This window comes from Excalfactoria chinensis, chromosome 5 (genome assembly GCF_039878825.1).
Source record: "Excalfactoria chinensis isolate bCotChi1 chromosome 5, bCotChi1.hap2, whole genome shotgun sequence".
NCBI classification, from domain to species: Eukaryota; Metazoa; Chordata; class Aves; order Galliformes; family Phasianidae; genus Excalfactoria; species Excalfactoria chinensis.
The window spans coordinates 55,887,665-55,902,129 of NC_092829.1; the positions used below are offsets into that span (position 1 = coordinate 55,887,665).

Here is a 14,465-nt window from a genome sequence, read left to right on the forward strand (position 1 = left end):
ATATAAAATGGTGTGTGTAGAGTTTGAACTGCAGTACATCACACTGACAGCTCTTTGGTGCTATATATCTAATAGCCACAATGTTTTTGGTTTTTATTTATTTACATATTGGATGTGTAGTTAATAGCTAGCTTTTTCTCTTTCAAAATAGCAGTTTAGAAAAGTTGATGTTAATAACTATAACGTGGTGAGGCAGCTCAGAATTACCAGATGCTGACATGACTCCTGCCTCCAGCCTTCCATTCTTCATATAAATAAAGGACAACGTCTTCAGAATGTATACTTTACCACCACAATTGGCAGCTTAGAGATTGACAAGTGTTACTATCAGTTACTGTTTATCTCTTATTCGGTATTTTTATCATAATTTGGGTGCCAAAATGTTCTTTGTCAGCTGCACGATACGTACAGTTCCCCCCCTTTGCTGAGAGCCATTCATTTTTCATTGTTTGGATTTTACAACCCGTATTTCTTATGAATTTAAGTGAAATTTCTTATACTCTAGTGGCTCCTTGTGGAGTTGCCTTTTTTAGACTGAACTCCTGCACAAGATTCATAGGTTGCTGAAGGTTTGCATTCCACATCTGCTTTAATCCTCATAGAGTTTTTGATCCTCGAGCAAATAGCTGTGAAAAACAACCAAGATATTTGAGGACAGAATTCCTTTGTAAAAGAGCTTACTAGTTTAGTTACATTCATTTTCAGTCTCAAGCTGATTTGTATCTTGGAGTTTTGCCTGGATTTTCTTCAATATGTGTTGGCTCATGAAAAATGCACCTACTGAAGTCCTTAAAAATTTCAACAGTATTAGGATCGTTCTTATTCTTGCCAACCCCTCTCGAGTCATCCAAAGATAGGAGAGCTGCACTAAAAAAAGCTGAATGACTCTCCTTGCAAGCCTTTTGCTTTGTCGATGCCAACAGCCAGCCCATTTCGGTCCATTTCTGCAATCTGCATGAAGAAAATAATGAAAGCTATTTCCCACGGCAAGAAGGAAATCATTTGGAAATTGAAAACTTCTTGCAAAATTGAAGCAGTGTTTAATAGTGTAATACATTTAAACTGTGAAATACCTGAAAGCACAGCTTCCAGCTTCAGGGTAGCCCTTAAATTTGTCATATTTGTCCACTGAAATTTAGTAAAAAATGCTCCTCATCGTTGCCGTCAAATGCCCACACATCACCTTCATGCACCAAGACAGACTCCCTGTGCAATTTTAGTTAGCTGTGGTAAAAGATTCTGTGGGTGATGCAGTCTCTTATGGCTGCTCTAACAGCCCCACAAAAGCTTTGAATGCAGATACAGATTTGTGCTATTCCAATGAAGCTGCCTTTGCTCCCATCTCACTAAGCTATCTTAAATACAGGGATGCAGTTGGTATCTGGTTGGTGAAATACTGAATACTACTGAAGGAGTGAGCTGTCTTTCTTTTCTTTGATGGCCATTGAACTACCGCTTACTAGGGGGGAACTAACTGAGAAAAAGGAAGCAGAGGCAACAGCAATATGATTTAAATTACTTGTATCTGAGTTTTTGGACTCCGCCATTTTGGTTACACTTTTCCTGTTGACTGGTAAAGAGTCTCGTACCTGTGCCAAATCCCATTTCAATATTATGAGTGGTATTCAGAATCAATAACTCTTACCTGGTACAGAACCAGGTCTCTTCTCTTCTTTGATTCCTTACCAGAAACCCTGGACATGTGAGAGCTAGTTCGGCAAACAGTATAGGGATCTGGTAGCGTTAGTGCATTTATAACTGCAATGGACACAGGAGACTGTACTGTAAACCTATTAGTTTTGTTTATTGCCAATCATATCAGTTTCCTAAATTGGTTATCACCTTCATTTTTTTTGTACCTTGCTCTCTATCTATGTATACAATCAGTGCTCTCTTCTTAGCGTAGGTGCTTGAAGAAATGTGAATCAGCGCCTGAAGCACTGAGACAGGGCAGTGATGAGTACTATTGAAAAACAGATAAGGAAATTAATCATTTTGACTCCAAAACAGGATTTAAATAGGGTGATAATGTTGAACAAGGAAGATAAAAAGTAAAACACAGATCTGATAGCTGCTAATTGTATACATTACTCATGTAACAAACACAGAGGTCTTGAGAAAAATGCTTTAATGCATTGTTTCAGAATAAATCTGGAAAAGGAGATGACTTGTGATGCCCTTAGACAATTTAATTCTGATGTCTCCTAACTGGGAATACAGCCTGCAGATGATGGATTGGGATGCACAGCTGGCCCAGCCCAGGCACAGGGGGAGCTGCCAGTGGAGCTGCAGCAGTACATGGCATATCATAGGCTGATCAAGGGGAAGGGGAGAAAGGAAGAGTCAGATATTGTCAGCATATAGCCACATCATCAAGGGCCGCTATATAAAATGCCAACTATTTCACTTTTGCTATGATTTCATTTTGAATAATTTTATCCGCTGCAAATCAAATATTAGCATGCAGCTAAATTTGCCACAAGTTTCAGCCTCCCATCAGCACTGTTAGTGACAATTCTGTTTGTTTTTGCACGTATATGTGGAGAACAGCATCTGCAAACTGAAGCGTTCATTTGCAAATGACCTATTAGGAACATAATGCTGATTTATTTTCATACGTTCAGTTAATCACAAGAACAACAGAGGACAAATCGAGTTTGGTTTTATTCTTATTGCATACAAGATAAAGAGTGCTTCAGAGATGAACTGAAAACTTGTCCTAATTAGCGCCCCAAAGCAGATCAATAATTAATCTGCATATATCATTTGCTAATCATCGCAAATTAAATTAATGGCCATGCACACCAAAGGAAAAGACTGACTCTAGCATTTTTCCTTGGGAGATATACACTGTTTCACTACGGATGACACAGAGTCCCAACGGATCCTGCACTGTTTATTCAGGTAACAGAAGCAAAATCACACATAGCAGGATGTCAGGTTTCAAGCCACTCCATAAACACATTTTGTCCACATAAGCTCTAATACATCCCATATAAAAAAATTGTTTTAAAAGAAAATTACCTCCTAACAAAAGTTATCCAGTTCTCTTATTTTGGAAGCAATGGAGGTTTCCCAAAAGTCTTTGAATGTATAACATAACATTTGTTTTGCACTGCATGTTAATGGTGAGCTTTAATTCGCTTTCATTCGTCTGGAGGACTCTCATCTGTCTCATTGCTTCTCACACTTCCCTTTTCCTGAATGCCTTTTAGATTATTTTATGCAGTTCTTCTAGGAGGAATGACATGAATTAGTGATTTCATTGCAGAAAAAGAAAGTCAGTGTTGCTTGAATTGAAAGGAATGAGAAGAGAAATAGCTATCTGACAGAGAATGATTAAGTCATACTGCCAAGATGTTGCTGTTAATCAGCTTACAGATGATGACTCACTACTTCATTTTTGTAACATAACTGATAGTGATAGATTCACAAGATTAGAGGAATAAATATCAAAAAGAAAATAAGCTTTTCCAAGCAGTAACTCCAGGTTCAACTGTTAGTCTGAGCTTTTTTCTGATGACATAATGCCTCTAGGTTATGTGCCATTTGTTATTATAAGGAATTGTGCTTGTGTGGTGCTGCCTTCTCTGGTGGTAGAAATGCAGGTGTGTTAAGATACCTTGCCTAACTGGTACTAGCCCCAGAGCATGTGGGACATCGTCTGCTTGGGGGATATGACTGTGCCAGCACACAGCATGATCAGGGACCTTCCCTTTCCTAGTTCTCTTCCTTTCTGTAAGGAGGTAACTTCTCTTTGCTTCAAAGGTTCTATACTTAATGTTAAGTGATCAGGAGATTTCAGAAAGTTCAGCAATTGAAGAGCCTGAACAGCTGCCTAGGATACATGAGGCTTACGTCTGAGCAGCTGTATCAGCAGCCATAGTCAGGAGCTGCTCTGGAACTGATCTGCTCTTCCTGTGAAATCCTGAGAAGACAAAGTAGTTTATCCTCCTGGTCTCAAATTACATTGCCTCCATGATGAGCAGATACAGTTATTTTGATAGACATGAAGTCCCAGTTACACAAAGCTTCACGTTCTGAGCATTAAAGCATCAGTTAAGGAATAAACACTGATTGTTACCTGTTCAGGACATTTGATAGATATCACCTGTGTTCCAAGTTCACAGCAATTACTTCAGCTTGCATGTTTTCTGCTGAGCACTTTTTGTATCTTCTTACATCAAATGAACGTGCAATGACAAACTCCTCACAGCCCAGAGGATTTTACTCTAAACTGAACAGCAAGTAATTACAACTAGAAATATAAAAGATAAATGATGGTTACAGTAAAGCTGTCATTGCATAAGTTTCTAGGTTAACAAAGATATTCAAAGAAAAGGAAATAAATGAATTAGAAAATGCCCTTTTGAATGCATTTCCTTTGTTTTCTGTAGCACAAAGAAAACACACATATATTGTCCTGTGAAATAATAGGCCCAAAGAGATAATTCTGCTTTCCTACATCTTCATTTCTGTCTCTGTTGAATGTGTTCAGTACACAAAAGTGATTGTTTTATTTGACAAGAAAGGTGTATTGATTTATGAAAAAGTCAAATCTTGAGCTTCTCAGCATGACCCAGACCATATCTGAACAAGAAAAAAAGAGATCAGGTTTTAATTGGCTACGTATGATTGAGACATAAGGATAGGAACAAAATCACTAAAATATCTTCCAGTACACAATTTTTGTTTAAAATACTTAACACATTTAATTTTTAGTGTATCTAGGTTTCGGATTGCTTAAAACAAATGTTTTTGAAGGATATGTATCGACACATGTGAATCAGCTCTGATTTTATAACTCAGTGATTATCTATGTTTTTATCATTGAGTGGCTTATGTCAACAGTAATTGGGATGTACGTGTTCATTCAGTGTAGAGTACTGACTCAAGAAGCACCATTCATGGGCCTGTCCTGTCCTATTCTTTATAGTCCCATCCTATTGTACACCACTGAGAAAAATCTATGGACCATTACCTTCAGGCTTCTTAAAGCAGAGTAGATGACTGGGATTCAACTTGTGATGGACTTTGTGTAAAGCTTGTGTATGCAGACAAGCCAAGCAACGTTCCAAAAATACAATTTAATTTGTTGCTTTGTGTATTCAGGGTAAAATGTTTGTGCTTTATTGATCTTGTAGGCAGATATAACTACATGGAAAAACACAGCAGAGAAAAAAGTTGAGGTTTGTGTCAGCATCTGATACAACTTTAATTGCAAAAAGACATCTAGAAATAAGAAAATAATTCTATGAATCTCCAGATTAAAGCTGCAATCAATTCCCTTGCTTGCTCTGGTACTTACCTTGAAGATGATTATCATAACCTCTTCTTAAATTCATGTAGTTCATGACCAACTATGGCAATTATACTGTGTTGACACATTCAATTGATTATACAAGACAAACTCTAATTAAATGGCAGCCTTCCAATTTTAACAATGCTATCATTTATCCTTGGAATGCTTTCTTATGTGGTACATTTTCTCCTTCCAATCTTGATTTTGCTTTTCTTGACATCTGTTCTTTGTATTATAGTGGCCTTGGACTTGCTGAACATTCCAGGTGCTACTGCACTGTAGAGAGAAATAAGAATGAGCATCATGAATGCATCAGGAATCTTCTAGATATGGCTTGTATCACAATATTTTTCAAAAGAAGTGAATTTTTTTTGCCTTTTTCTTGATCCTTGCATATCTAGCCATCCACTTTCATTTTCTGAACATTAGTTTGTGAACCTAAATACATTTTTACAGTACATATGATATTCATCTGTGTGGCATAGATAAGTCAAGCACCAAAACTGGCTACCTAGCAAAGCATGCCTGTCAGTGTCCAAGAGGCATTCAGATAATGCCATTGATAACATCCCGTAATATTTGTTTAGTACTGAAGTAGCCAGGAAATAGAACAAGAATATCCTTGCACTGTGCCTTCCATCTGAACTTTTTTAGCCTACCCTACTCTACTCTGTCCAACATTTCCTGATAAATATCATTTTTACTGTGGGAGTGGTAAGGCTAAGCACAGCAAGCTTGAAAACTCTCACAGGAAGACTGCAACTGCTTGGAATGACTGAAGGAAGTTCCATTCTTCAGGGAAACTCTTCTTCATATTTCTTTTTCAATAGGGAACAATTATAGATGCTCTGAAGGAGTGCATTCTGAATTCAAGGACATCCCTGAAACTGAGGAATGCTTTTAGGCCACTCATGCCTCTAGAAATGTCACAGACCTTAACTATATCACCTTAAGAATGAAATAAAGACCAAGGACCAATTTCCTGCATTGAGAGGAAAAAGTAATCCATTTGCCTACCTTTGTGACTGCTAAAATGTAGCAGTGGTACAAGATAAGAGGTAAAACACAAAGAGATTCCTGCTAATATCCCCACAGATCTATTTTCAGGTCAGTTTTACAGCCCTGAAAAAGTTAAGTGGTTGTTCTGAAGTTCCCACAAGCTCTCATACTTCAACAACTAACTGAACTTCTTATATATGATATTTTTTTTCTTGATGTTTACATCCTTGCTTATTTTAGATTATAGAAGCTGTGAGAAAAAAACTTAGTGCTATTTTAATGTGATAAGAGCATATTAGGATTTTGATCACAGCAGTAGAAAGATGAAATCATTCTGTATGTAAAGATTTCTCTCTTATTAGTACTCCAAATTTCTATATATTATATATACATGATTTTATTAGCCAGTCATTTTGTTACGCTGCTAATGTAATGTGTAATCTCTGTACCTTCTGAAAGAAAACTGGTACAGGAAACAAATCTGCACATATAAACTATGAAAGCCCATAGCGTCACACTCAGAGCGCATGTGAACAAATCTGTACTACTTACTGTGAAGCACAATCTTGCTGAGCCAAAAACAGCTGTACTGTTTGCCTTTGTCAAATGCTCAACTCATTCACTATTCCCTGTGCGCAGAACCTGCCATTTGAACCTCAGGGTAGAAGCAACACCTCGTCATCAACTCGTTGTCAGTAGTACAAGGTAGCATTCCTCTTTATAATGCCTCAATCGCCAGCTTTGCAGGAAATCATTGCTTTTAGCTGCTGACCCTGGATAGTGAAAAGATCAAGAGCATCACTTGCTTGCATACATTTGTGAACAGACCCCATGCCCTTGTGCAATGATGCCCAGACAATAGTAGTGTAAAGATATGTTGGTACTGAAAAAGCTACTTACAGTACAAACAAAGCTGATCATCTCTAACAGGAGAACATGGAGCAGTAACAGCAGCTTCCCGTACGCAGCTAAGAAAGCCTGCAGTAATTTCAATGATGACAACTTGATTCAGTCCCTTAAAAACACTGTGACAGGTGAAACATAGCTGTTGCTGGATAAGGGAGCTCCCTCAGGAACTGCTCTCAGGAGGTGAAGCAGAGGTAGAAATAGAGCCAAGAACACAGCAGAGATCTAGATCCTACTTATGAGACAAACTAGAGAGAAGGAAGTTCAGGCTTGAGCACAGGAGCTGCTGGGTCATGGATGGATGTACTGGCCAGGATCCCAGAGGAGGCTTGCTCAGTGCTTTTAAGGCCTGTAAGTGCTCTCATAGTCCTAATGTGTTTTCAAAACAGTATTAGGATAGGGTCTTGCCAGAAGATGGTGATCAGCTTAGGCAAAATTCTAATCATACCTTGGATACTGGATAGCATGGACTTATCCAGATAGGTAGGAATACACCTAGAGTGGGGCCAGTCTGTTCTCTGTTGCCTGACAGTAGTACAAGCGGCAATGGGCTCAAAGTGAACCACAGGAAGTTCCATCTGCAACTGAGAAATAATTTCTTCATTGTGAATGTTACAGAGCACTGGAACAAGCTGCCCAGAGAATCATAGAATTACCCAGGTTGGAAAAGACCTTGAAGATCATCAAGTCCAACCACAGAAGCTGTGGATTCTCCTTCTCTGGAGGTATTCAAAACCTGCTTAGATGAGAGCCTGGGCAATGTGCTCTAGGTGATCCTGCTTGAAGAAAGCAGGTCAGACTTGATGATTTCCAGAGGTTCCTTCTAACCTCAACCTGTCTGTGATTCTGTGGCTTCATCTTCTGCTTCTTCTACTCACAACTGTCATAAACAAAAGCTAGGAAATTTGGCAGCTTTCTAAAAGCTTACCATGAAGTTTATTTCCTGATATTTGTGTTAACGTTCAATACCACAATTACCTTTCTTATTGCTTCTCTTACAGAGAAATAAATGTACTCTTGTGCTCTTAGTTTCTTACAGACAAGAGCCTGACAGATTTGAGTGCTGCTCAAAAACATTCTGTGTTGTTTTCTTATTCCTTACCCATAGCATTTGAAAGAATGAGAGAATCCAACTTTATCTAAAGCAAAAATTGTAAGGATTATGTGTTTCTAGTTTTAAAATCCTTACCAAATACACATTTCTCAACAATCATTTTGTAACAACAGCTATCAAATACTGAAGATCCTGTTAAAGCACTTGACCTAAATATATAACGTATTACATAGGCTTCATGAGTTGTACATTTGAACACACACATTTCATTCTTTGCTATGCTTTTGTGCTACAAAGGGTGAAAGAGCGCTAAGCAAATCTAGAACAACAAAAAAAAAAAATCAAACACATTGATTAGATAGGATATACACTGATATAAATGCAACAAGAATTATTCAAGCAAATAAATGCAGATGTTCATAAAAATGGGCAAAAGAAGTTGCTACTAAATAGTTAATCTAGACCAGCCTTCACAGCTTATCCTAAAAGGAACAGAGAATTTTATCTTTCAGAGGCAGCAACAAAGACTGTGATGTTATCTTTCTAACAGCACAGTTTTGAACTGTGACATTTACCCTGACTTCCACATTCATTCCTATGCTTAGCTTTGTGCTGAAAGAGGTCTTCATTCAAATTTGCAGATATTCTTTTGTCACTGCAATTCAACCTTTACCTTGAGGAATTCTTTTTCCCCACAGTAAAGTGTTCTTACAGAACTGTGTGAATTGAATTTCATCATCACTTCTGAAAGCGAAGTGCATTTTAAGATAGCTTTATCTCTGCAAGAAAGAATATACTTTAACAGAGGGGTTCTACCAACATGAATACAGACATTTTAATATTCAGTAGTAATGCTATATGACATTGTTTGAGGATACAAAGATAGACATTTATAAGTATAAGCATAAGTAAATTCTAACTCCATCTAAACTCAAATTTTCTAATGATCTCTCTAATGAGCCTGGGTTCTGCCCTCTTCTTCACTTAGAAAATAATTGGTCAATAAATAAAACTCAGTAAAAAGTGCTTTGCTTTTATTCAGCATAGTGAGAGAGCACGAGTACAGGATATCAGGTAGGGAACAGAACAGAAATAGCTTATAGAACAAGACAATCAAGTGACTGTGAATCCTGAATCACAGCTGGGGATTTGACTGAGAGAGTGCCAAAAGAAAAACACTGCATCATACCAGTGCAGTGCACCTATACAGCTAGTATTTGAACCTGAGAGCAGAGGAGAAGGATCTGGGCAGCAAGAGCACAGTTCAGAAGAGACTGAAGAGGTATAGTTTAGCCATACTGTCTATAACTAGGAAGCAGTAAGGGAGAAGCATAAGCATATTTACTAAGAAATAAATGTAGGAGTCAAGATGAAGGGTCATGCCTCCTCAATTCTCCTCTTCCCATAAAATGAATCCAGCTGTTACTGCTTGTCTTCACTTAAACAGCCTTGGCAAGGAACCAGTTATCTTCTCTATTTTCCTTCCTTCTTTCTCAGTAATGCTTCTGATGATTGCTTCCTGTATTTTTTGATGCATAGGAGCCCATGAAACAAACAAAAAAAAAAAAACCACCTTAAAATCTGGCACACTTCCCTTCCATATTCTATTTTAAAGAGGAAATAAAGACAAAGCTGAAGCAGGCAGCTAGAAAGAGAACTAGAAAGAGAACATGGAGAGCTTTAAGAGTGGTTGCACATTTGAGATAAAGGGAAAAAGAAAATAAACAGTGTGCTTTCAGAAAACAGAAAAGCCAATTAGCTACATAGCTATGACATTATAATTCTTATGAAAGCACTCTAAGTTCACATTGCCAAACAACATCCTCATTCTTAGAAACAATTTTCTGAGCATTCTAATTAATACTTTTCCTCCACTTTTCTGTTCTATCAAGTGTATATTTGGAATAATATAAGTGCATAGCTGTAACTATTGAATAAACGTATAGCCAGAGAGTATCTAAGAAAAGACCCCTCCACCCAATGCTGAAGCTTTTAATTGCGATGAATGCTCAACAATGTTGAAACTCACCACAAAAACCCCACACAGGCAATCTCCAGAAAGAGATGCTCCCTTAGTGGTGGTCAGCCCTTAAATGGGATTTAGGAGAGGTGGAGTCAAGCTCCCCTCCTTCCAGAAGCACAGCTGAATTACCTTCACCTGTGCTCCTGCAGCTGACTTGTCACTTGCCTTAGATGGTTAATCAGAGGTTCAGGCTGTGATCAGCAGTTTCCCTTACATCAAGTAAAGCAGTTGTTGAGTTACTGTGCAACAGTGCACAGCAACAGGGCAGTGTATAATGCTTGGATTAAAGTCTTCCCTTTATTTCAAGTAATTAAAAGGTGTCAAGCTAATGAGGAAAAAAGATCACCTGTGCTTAATGAAAGGAAATTATTGGACTAATTCCATAAGATAGAGAATCTGTAAAATCAGTCTGAGAATTAAGATTAATCGTTTTAATTTTCCTAATTAGTTTTCATTTTCTGAGCTGTCCTCTTGGTTTAAGAAAAACAGCAGTACATTTACAGCCCCTGTTTATGCCATTTCTGGACCTTGTAGGATGTTTCCATGACAACATCCCTCTAGTTCATCAACACAATGAGCAGGAACCTGGTGAGTCCCTGACTCAGCATCTCATGGCTAGTAGCCTACTGATGAGAAGCGCAGGGGCCCGTTTCTGTTCTAGCTGCTCTCTGTGGCCTTTTGTTCACTTTGATGCTTCCAGCTTCTTCTACTGGATTCAAGAGAATTGCTGATCAGGGACTACTGCTGGAAGAAGACGTTTTTAATGTAGGATTTTTTGAATTTCACTGATTCTCGTAAGATGAAAAGAAAGTATTATGTTTCAGTTAAGGAGTTTTGCTGCAGGAGTGAGAGTCAAATTCCAAGGGCAGCAGTCTGTGAGAGCTGAGACTCAGATATCATCTCCGTGTTGATAGCTGGAATTGTTTTGTAGTGTGCAGAACATGAGCCATCTATATAATAAAGCATCTAAAAAGAAAAAAAAAATAATCACAAGAAACTACAACACTCCTTTTTATATAAAAGGATAAATAGAGCATTTTATTAACACTTTTTGCAGCAACAAAAGTGACAGAGTCCACATCTTTTTCATTAAACGCAGCAGAAGCTATGGTCACATTTTACATCACTTTGAGGCACAAAGCAAAATATTTTTTTCTTAAGGTTAAGGTATGATTTGCATAAAAAGAAAAATGAGAGAGAGAAAGAAAGAGAGAAAGAGAGAGAGAGAGAAAGAAGGAAAGAAAGAAAGAGAGAGAGAGAGAGAGAAAGAAGGAAAGGGAGGGAGGGAGGTTAGGTGGAAATAGGAAGAAGAGAAGGAAAGAAGAAAGAAGGAGAAAGAAAGAGAAGGAAAGAGATAGAAAGGAAGGGAGGAAGGGAGGGAAAGAAAAGGAGAAGAAACAATCCTCAAGTTGTATATTGCGGTAGCAGGGTTTCCAATCACTAGCACAATACAATGAACAGACCAAGAATCCGGAATGGATTGTTACATACAATAATTATCATTTGATTGAATTAGGAAATGGATCGTTGTTGTCGTTTTAGAGTATTAAGAAGTGGTCTGGTGTTGCTAACTTCAGTTTGATTCAGTTTGGTTTAATCCCAACAACCTCAAATATATACAACAAGCTGAATGAAGGTTAATAGACTAGAAGATTATGCACTTTGTAATGCATTGCACTTATTGCTTGGTACACTAATGTTGCAGTCACTGTTGAGTTATGCTGAAAAGACAAGCGTGATGCTTGTTGGCTTCTTTCAACACAACACTAGTTATTTGCCACTTTGGTTTATTGTGAGTTTATATTCAGTTTCCATTATTAATAGGTTTAATTGAAAGACAAATACAGTTTTTTGTTGTTTTTTCTTTTTTTTTTTTTTTTAATTTCAGGGATTTCTAAAATAGGAACATTTTCTATAATTACAGTATTTTCAATAAACTTATATCTATGTATATAACTGTGGCACGGCGTGTAAAAATATGAATGCTATTAAGGGAAGCATAAGGGTTAAATTATTCTCTGTTACTTCTATTGGTTTCAAAATATTCTGAAAAACAAATACATCCTTTTTCATAGGGCTTCTCTTTGGAATTTTTTTATAAGACTATATCTTTTTCTGGTTTATACTGTGTTATTTTTTCTCTTTAAAGACATGGGTACAAACTTGGAATATTCTGCAAAGAAAAGAGTAATAAAGCTAATTTTTTGATAGAGATTTGACAGTCTGCATGAATAGTCAGACTTGACATTACATTTTTTTTCTATCAGTTGATAAACGCAGGGAAGAACATGACAAGGCCTATCGTTTCATAAGAATCCGTGCAGAATAGAAATAAGAATTTGTGCCCAAACATTCAGTATAAAACTCCTAAATAATTCCATTATTCATCACAGAGTAGCCTGCAGCATGTAATCACAATAAACATAAAATATGCCCTATACGTTCTTTTAGGCTTGATACAATTACCATTAAAGGAACTGGATCAATCCCCTGTAAATGCCTAGGACTCAACTTTTCTCCTTTAGGAAAGTTCTTGTCTTAGACTAAACAAACAATTCCTACATTGCACTGAGTAAACACGTGTATTTAACACAATCTCTTTCAATACAGTGTAACAAATATTTAAGTGCATTTTTAATGATCAAGTAGTTTTGGCTTTCCGAGAAGAGCATTAGATGTGCCAGCTTGGTTGCTTAGTTGTGCTTTACTCTGTACTTAAAGAGTTTTAGCTCTTGTATACTGCAAGTATCTAATCGCCCCTATAGTTTTGACCAGTAAACCCTTAAAACTCTAATGTTTATTGAACAAATATAACCTAATGAAAGTGATGACGTCACAACTCATACAGATTGCACTTTAATGGATTTTCTTTTTTACAGTAAGACCTTCCTGTTTGATATGTGTTTACGTTTATACCACATTTTATTTCTGTGTGCAAACAATCACAATGAATTTAATCACAAGCACTACAAAATATACCCAATATTTAGGTTTGTTATGAATAATCTCCTTCCTTGTAGTTGTATGAGTCTTGTACATCCTGTTGTACAAATTCCTCTTTTTTCTCCCAGCCATTAGGCCAGCCACCATTGACCTGGGTTGTAGCACCATACGACTTGGTGGTACCGTAATTTACATAATTCTGAGTAATGTCCCCTGTCTCTTCAGCTAGTTCATCTTCGTGAATGAAGCCACATTTCTCTTCACTCGTCTGCTCAGGGTCTGCCCAGGGTTGTTTCTCTCCTGAAGCAAATATGCCATAGAATATAACACCTCCGTAATGAACTAAAGCAGCAATGAGGAAGACATACTGCCACTCTTCACGTGTCTGTAAGGAAGAAATTTGCTAAATCAGACCGGTACATACACTTATCTAACTCTCCTGAGCTGAAACATTTAAACTAGTGGTCGAGGCTACGATGGCAAAACTAAAACATTTACATATCCGATTTCCAATTAATTACGTACGTCTTCCTTTGAAAATAATTGAAAATTCACTGAAATTATTGAAATGAAATACATAAAATTGTTGAAAATTCATTAGCATACAAAAGCATTGGCATTGTGAGCGTATAGTGAGTGCCGCATGCTTCAGATTTGCTGGTTCCTGGGTGCTGTCTCCTAGAGCTCTCAGTCAGTAACACATATGCTGGGTAAGCTGTGTAATGAGAAGATCTTTTTTGTGGAACGAATTATATTAAACTGGAAGATCTGAAAACTGCATTGCCACTTACCTTGTTCTTTGTCATTGCTCCAACAATTATAGGGCATACCATTCCAGACAAGGTCCCGACTCCATTAGAAATCCCCATTAATATGCTGGCATACCTTGGGGCAATGTCTAAATGGTTGACATTGAATCCTGCAATGCAAATGTCAACAAACATTTGTACCATAACCACAGCAGTACTACGATTCTTCAAAGTAGTGTAAAGTAATTCACTCGACAGTGTTACTAAGGTGTATTTTGGCTTTTTATTTACAATTATTTTTCTCTAAAAGGCTTACAGTTCTTAAACACTCTTACGGTTGCTCATTTTCTTTAAAAAATAATAAAAATATTAAAATTATACCAAATATATTTTTCTTCCCCAAACCGAAGTTCTAAAAAATAGCCCAGTAGTAACTGTTTAGATAAACCAGAAGATATTTAGATTAAGTCTGTATTTTCAGATGGTCAC

At 37.2% G+C, this 14,465-nt stretch overlaps 1 protein-coding gene across 1 annotated transcript in view; it reads right to left on the minus strand.

Annotated features, from left to right (window-relative positions):
- Positions 1-13,274: 13,274 nt before the first annotated feature.
- The window catches only part of SLC17A6 (solute carrier family 17 member 6), a 28,818-nt gene continuing 27,627 nt past the window's right edge, over positions 13,275-14,465 (minus strand). The window contains exons 11-12 of the mRNA XM_072337024.1: positions 14,019-14,146; positions 13,275-13,612 (exon numbers count right to left, since the gene is read on the minus strand). Of these exons, the coding sequence (XP_072193125.1) occupies positions 13,280-13,612; positions 14,019-14,146 (461 nt within the window). The 3' untranslated portion in view covers positions 13,275-13,279. The remainder of the gene's footprint in view (positions 13,613-14,018; positions 14,147-14,465) is intronic.